Source organism: Cyprinus carpio, chromosome A11 (genome assembly GCF_018340385.1).
Source record: "Cyprinus carpio isolate SPL01 chromosome A11, ASM1834038v1, whole genome shotgun sequence".
Classification (NCBI taxonomy): domain Eukaryota; kingdom Metazoa; phylum Chordata; class Actinopteri; order Cypriniformes; family Cyprinidae; genus Cyprinus; species Cyprinus carpio.
In genome coordinates, this window is record NC_056582.1 from 257,584 (window position 1) to 263,665 (window position 6,082).

At 42.4% G+C, this 6,082-nt stretch overlaps 2 protein-coding genes across 2 annotated transcripts in view; one reads left to right on the top strand and one right to left on the bottom strand.

Annotated features, from left to right (window-relative positions):
- Positions 1-768: 768 nt before the first annotated feature.
- On the top strand, positions 769-4,508 carry psph (phosphoserine phosphatase). The gene is made up of 6 exons (XM_019084242.2): positions 769-928; positions 1,139-1,312; positions 1,408-1,542; positions 3,640-3,785; positions 3,853-4,001; positions 4,075-4,508. Exons 2-6 carry the CDS (start codon positions 1,173-1,175, stop codon positions 4,183-4,185), a joined length of 681 nt encoding a protein of 226 aa, XP_018939787.1. The 5' UTR covers positions 769-928; positions 1,139-1,172; the 3' UTR covers positions 4,186-4,508.
- Positions 4,509-4,549: 41 nt separating this feature from the next.
- nipsnap2 (nipsnap homolog 2) overlaps positions 4,550-6,082 on the bottom strand; it is a 6,161-nt gene continuing 4,628 nt past the window's right edge. The window contains exons 8-10 of the mRNA XM_042765805.1: positions 5,949-6,043; positions 5,596-5,679; positions 4,550-5,441 (exon numbers count right to left, since the gene is read on the bottom strand). Of these exons, the coding sequence (XP_042621739.1) occupies positions 5,377-5,441; positions 5,596-5,679; positions 5,949-6,043 (244 nt within the window). The 3' untranslated portion in view covers positions 4,550-5,376. The remainder of the gene's footprint in view (positions 5,442-5,595; positions 5,680-5,948; positions 6,044-6,082) is intronic.

Below are 6,082 nucleotides of genomic sequence, written 5' to 3' on the forward strand. Positions count from 1 at the left end.
TTAGCTATATAGACCAAAATCATTTTTTTGCACCAGGATGTAAACGTTTTTTTTTTTTTGCTGTAAAGTTGGGCATTTTAACATGAGACCAAGCGACAGACTCTCTTCTGCAGCCAGCCACCAGCTGCCACTAAATAAACTGAACTTCAACACACCTCACTCAGCCATACAGGGAGAGAGCTCGGTCCTTACATGTACTACAGAAACCATAGACTGTATAAAAACAGACAGAAACATGGCCAGAATGTGTGTGGTGTGTGTCTGCACCGAGCTCTCTCTTTCATCTCTTTTTTTTTTTTTTTTTTTTATACAGACATTTAGAAATGGTATTGATATAACTGTTGCTGTTATGCTGTCTCGCCTGACACAGTGCTTCACTAATGCCGGTGTCCTGTCGATTTGTGCTACCTCCATTGAAACAGACAGTGGGTAGCACAATGCGACAAAAAAAAAAAAAAAAAAAACATAAAAAAATGCTACCCATCAGATCGTGCTTTATTAACGCCCACACCTACCCCAACTGTAAACCTACCCTTACTGTAATGCAAATACAGTAATTATGTGTTGTTCAGCGTGAGAAAACTGACGCAATATTGATGTGCGCATGCGCAGTATAAGCCCTGGTAGGACGAAATGTCAGGACACGGTCTTTCTGTTATAATTTAATTTTGTAAGATGCAGGTCTCAATTATAAACTGAACGTGTTCAATAAAGACAATAAAAAGTTAACTCGTGTGAGTCGTATTTCCTGTTGGAAACGCCCGACCAATCAGAGCAGTCGGTGAGTGAGCCGGTGTGATGTGATTGGCCGGCTCGGAGACGCGAGGCATGGCAGGAGCCCGCAGCGGTCAGAGCAGCGCTGTTCGCCGGAGCGAAGTGAACTTTCCTGCGGACTCCCGGAGGCGCCTCTCCCCGCCCGTGCACTCAGGTAAACCGCATTCATAAGAGCACGCGAAGTTATACAGCTTGGTGTCTTTTTTATGTGTTGTTGTGGGAGGTGAGCGAATATTATCTGAGCTGTGCACGAGTGCGTGCTCGTGTTTGTGCAGCTCCCGAGGCTGATGCAATAACTGCTCGGATGAATGAACGCGTTTAACGCGTCGCTGCTGCTCTCAGACTCTTATGTAAATGCGTGCAGGTTCCGCGGCTGCATACTAACCACGCTGCTCAGCATGACCACCGCGGCGCGCACTCAGGAGCTCTTCCGGCGCGCGGACGCCGTGTGCTTGGACGTGGACAGCACCGTGATCCGCGAGGAGGGCATCGACGAGCTCGCCAAGTTCTGCGGCGTCGGGGACGCGGTCACGGAGATGTCAGTAACCCGCCTCTCACACACAAACACCAAACACTCACGTGTGTGCTCACTAGTGTCCAGATGCTAATGTAGCGCGCGTCTCTGCCCCGCAGGACCCGGAACGCGATGGGCGGCTCCGTGTCCTTCCAGAAGGCCCTGAGTGACCGTCTGTCCATCATCAGGTGCTCGAGGGAGCAGGTCAACAAGCTGATCACTGACCACCCGCCTCAGCTCACCCCGGGGGTCAAGTTAGTATCCAGCCTCAGCTCTGGAAAGATGTTTCTAAACTGTTTATTTTATAGGTTTGGTTGTTTTGCAATGAAAGTACTGCCAAATAACAACATGTTATATTTAAAATCAGTAATTACAGGGTGCCAGTTCTGTTTACAACACTCCTATGAAGGCAGCGGCTCTCTAGGACTCTCTAGGACTACACACAATATACACTACTACAGCATGCACATTATAAACTTAATATACTATCTACACCGTATCTATCTATACACACTTTATAAACAGCACTACAGGGCTCCAGACTGAGTTACTCGCTGTGAGTGTAGTTTTTGCTGTGAACAGCACTGGTGACTGTATACTGTAGTTTTACAGGTTCTGCATGCAATGCTTGTTTTGTGATCACATCTTTTGTTACGTTGACGTATTAAACCGAGACGAAGCGCATCAGTGTTTTAATGGAGAAACAGCACTGTAGTAATGTGTTTTCCGTTAACTTTTAATAAACAGAGTATGACCTTTAAATTCATAAAGAAATACAAACAGTAAATGCCGTTTTGTTGCTCTTTAATGCGGCGTGAGCCTCAATCCAAGCATCATTTCTTTCTCGTTACTTCTAATAAACATGAATGCACATCAGAAGGTGTATTATAAGATTCAGTACATCTGACTGAAAACTAAACGATGCGACGTAACAGTGCTTTACCTCAGAAGAACCCTTCATTCAGTGTCCATAAGTGCATCGATCAGCCAGAAAAACAACTATAAAGAGGAGCATTTTGCTAAATATACAGTACAGACCAAAAGTTTGGAAACAATACTATTTTTAATGTTTTTGAAAGAAGTTTCTTCTGCTCATCAAGCCTGCATTTATTTGACCAAAAATACAGAAAAAATTTAATATTGTGAAATATTATTACAACTTAAAATAATTGTTTTCTATTTGAATATACTTAAAAAAAAAAAATTTATTTCTGTGATGCAGAGGTGAATTTTTAGGATCATTATCACATGATCCTTTAGAAATCATTCTAATATGATGATTCATTATCAAAGTTGGAAACAGTTCTGCTGCTTAATATTTTTTCAGAACATGTGATACTTTTTTAGGATACTTTGATGAATAAAAAGTAAAAAAAAAAAAGAAGAATTTATGTTTTTAAAATATAAATATTTTGTAATAACAATATACACTACTGGTCAGTAATTTGGGGTCAGTAATTTTTTTTCCTTTCTTTTTTTTAAATAAAATCAATAGTTTTATTCAGCAAGGATGTGTTAAATTGATAAAAAGTGATATTAAAGAAAATATATTATTAGAATATATATTATTAGAATTTTTTTTTTCTTGAATAAATGCAGTTCTTTTGAACCTTTTATTCATCAAATATATTAGACAGCAGAACTGTTTCCAACACTCATAATTAATCAGAATATTAGAATGATTTCTAAATGATCATGTGATAGACTGGATGTTACATGTGACACTGAAGGCTGGAGTAATGATGCTGAAAATTCAGCTTTGCATCACAGGAATAAATTATTTTTTAAAGTAAATTCAAATAGAAAACTATTATTTTAAGATGTAATAATATTTCACAATATAACTGTTTTTTTCTGTATTTTTGATCAAATAAATGCAGGCTTGATGAGCAGAAGAAACTTATTTCAAAAACATTAAAAATAGTAATGTTTCCAAACTTTTGACCTGTACTGTATGTGCTATATTGCATATTCATAGTTTACTTAACCGTGGTCTACACAAGAATGCAAGGAGCTAAAGGTGAAACTCCTCCAGTATCACTGCGTTTTACTAAAGAAGAAAAACAGACTAGATGTGTGACTCACGACAACACTGAAGGAGCCCAAACAAACTGATTATGATATCGCCACGGATTCTGTGTAATAATCAGTTCTTTATGACCCTTCATAGTTGTGAAGTTGAAAAAGACATTTAGTTCCCAATTTAAGTGAAAGAAAGAAATGAGACACGTTTATTCTGTGCAATCTAAAAAATAATTTGGCAGCTATTTGTGTTTTATTGTAAGTGATTTATGTATTTTCGTCCGGAGCGCTGTAGTCTGTGTCCAGGTGATGAGTGTTTGTCTGCTCAGGGAGCTGGTGGAGAAGCTTCATCAGCGCAGCGTGAAGGTGTTCCTCGTCTCCGGCGGCTTCCGCTGCATCGTTGAACACGTGGCGTCGCAGCTCAACATCCCTCTGCATCACGTCTACGCAAACCGCCTCAAGTTCTTCTTCAACGGTAAGAGCTGCCGCCGCGGACCGCGGGCGCTAGCTAGAGACTGACAGGAGTGTGCTGTGTCCCTCAGGAGAGTACGCCGGCTTCGACGAGTCCCAGCCCACGGCACAGTCCGGAGGGAAGGGCCGGGTCATCAGCATGCTGAAGGAGGAGTACGGCTTCGGGAACATCGTGATGATTGGAGACGGAGCCACGGACCTGGAGGCCTGTCCTCCTGCGGTGAGTCCTCTACTGAAGCACTGTTTACAGTCTGCCGCTGAATGATGAAGGTGACGGCGTCGTGTCTCCTCAGAGTGCGTTCATCGGGTTCGGGGGGAACGTGGTGCGGCAGCAGGTGAAGGAGAAGTCCTCGTGGTACGTCACCAGCTTCGGCGAGCTGCTCAAGGAGCTGGAGAAGATCTAGTGATCACCGCATGCTCTATAATCATGCACTAGCTTTGTGCCTTTCCTAGTTTACCTAACGCACAGTTTTTAATGGTCGTATGTTTTTAGAGTTTATTATTAAATGATTGTTTACTTAGAAGATAATGCACAGTGTGGTGTACTGTACAGTCAGCATTTTAACTGATGAAACTGACTCACGTTTGGATGTCAGACTTCGAGAGAACACTATGTCGTACCTTGATAATGAATCTTTTTATGCTAACAACTGTATCCTTCAGTATGCACATTTAAAAAAGAGTGTTTTTAATATCGGTCAAGAGAGAATAAACAGAAGTAACAGCTGTTGTGTGTTTCATTGTCTGTGTAAACATGACACGGTGCGGTGGAAGGATCATTAATGATTTATTGATTACAGTATTGATCTGAACGCTCTTGTGCTGTTGATGAGCGTACAGCAGACTGAGCATGCCATGATCACACCAGAACTAAATCAGTCCGTCAGCGGGCTACCGATCAGAACACTTCCTCAGGCATCTCACAACACAGAAGCATGTCTATGTAGAAACAATAAAAACAAAATACAGCAACTAAAAAATATATAGTTTTGCACACAAGCTGTCCCCGATGAGGCTCGTCCAGACCCAGTTTCACAGATTTGATTAAACGAGGGCAATTCAGTAACCAACAGTGTATTTAGACATTAGATGTGTTGATAATCTATCTGAATATGTAGGATGGGTTCCGCTGTATGTAATTAAAACATGAATAGTCTCCATGTGGGGGGTTATATTTACAGCTTATAAATATGTAATAAATACACGAGGAGCTTGCAGCTCTTTCTCAGCAGGGTGAACAGTGAAGATAATCAGGTCATACGCGTCTAAGGCATTCAGATATGTTTGTTTTGAGATATGGTGAATCAAAGCTGTACCAGACCAGAAAGGGTTAATACTCTACACTACAATTTCATGCACTTTCACAACCCTTTATTTAACAGATCTCTGGCCTTGTGATTACACAGATTCACGTGAGCAGCAGATTTCAGATCGTATCAGCGATTCTCCAAACTTTCATTCCTACAAGTTCAGCTGGGTTTGCTGGTGCACTTTTCCTGCTCAGAACAAGTGTGCTGCACGTGACGGGACACACGGTGAGATCTGGTGTCTGGTCTGGAGCTCATGGGGATGAACTGATGATTTCGATGGAGGCACTACTGGAGCGGAGACGCTTTCAGCGGGATCATGATCCTGGACTCCATGTGCTGAATGAGGGGCACTGAAAACACCACAAACATCAAATAACACCACAGAACATACGCTTAAATATAACAATATCACTAGACGTCAGCGATCATCCAATGGAAATAATACTGACGCTAAATCTGATTCTTAAGAGCACTGATGTAGTTCTGAGGACAGTGAGTGTTTACCGGTGTAATAGACGACTTCATCCCAGCCCTCGTGCTGCCAGGCGGCGTTCCTCGTGTCCTCTCTGGACTGAAGGTCCTTATACGCTGAAACACATCAGAGGCGCTGTTATTTCTAAGTAATGTCTGCGAAGGAAATTAATGTAAGACATGCTCCATTAATCCACCACGGACTGAAGCCTCCTGGTTTGTAAGAGAAGTTTGTTGAGAAGCCGTGGATACTGTGGGAGAAGAACTGATCTGATCTGAAGTTTGCGTCCCTGATTCTGTTACTGGAACGGTGGGATGCAGGAAGCTTTATAGAAGTAAACGTGACTCGAAGCACTTCTGGGAGTGTGTGTGGTGATGGTTCTCACCCCAGAGATGATGCACCATGTAGAGGTTTCCTATCTGAGAGAAGAAGCCGCCCACTGCCTCGCGGTTGTGCTGCCGGTAGCTGATGGCTCTGGCCCTGAGGAACAGGAACAGGGATGAAGAATCACACAGCTTC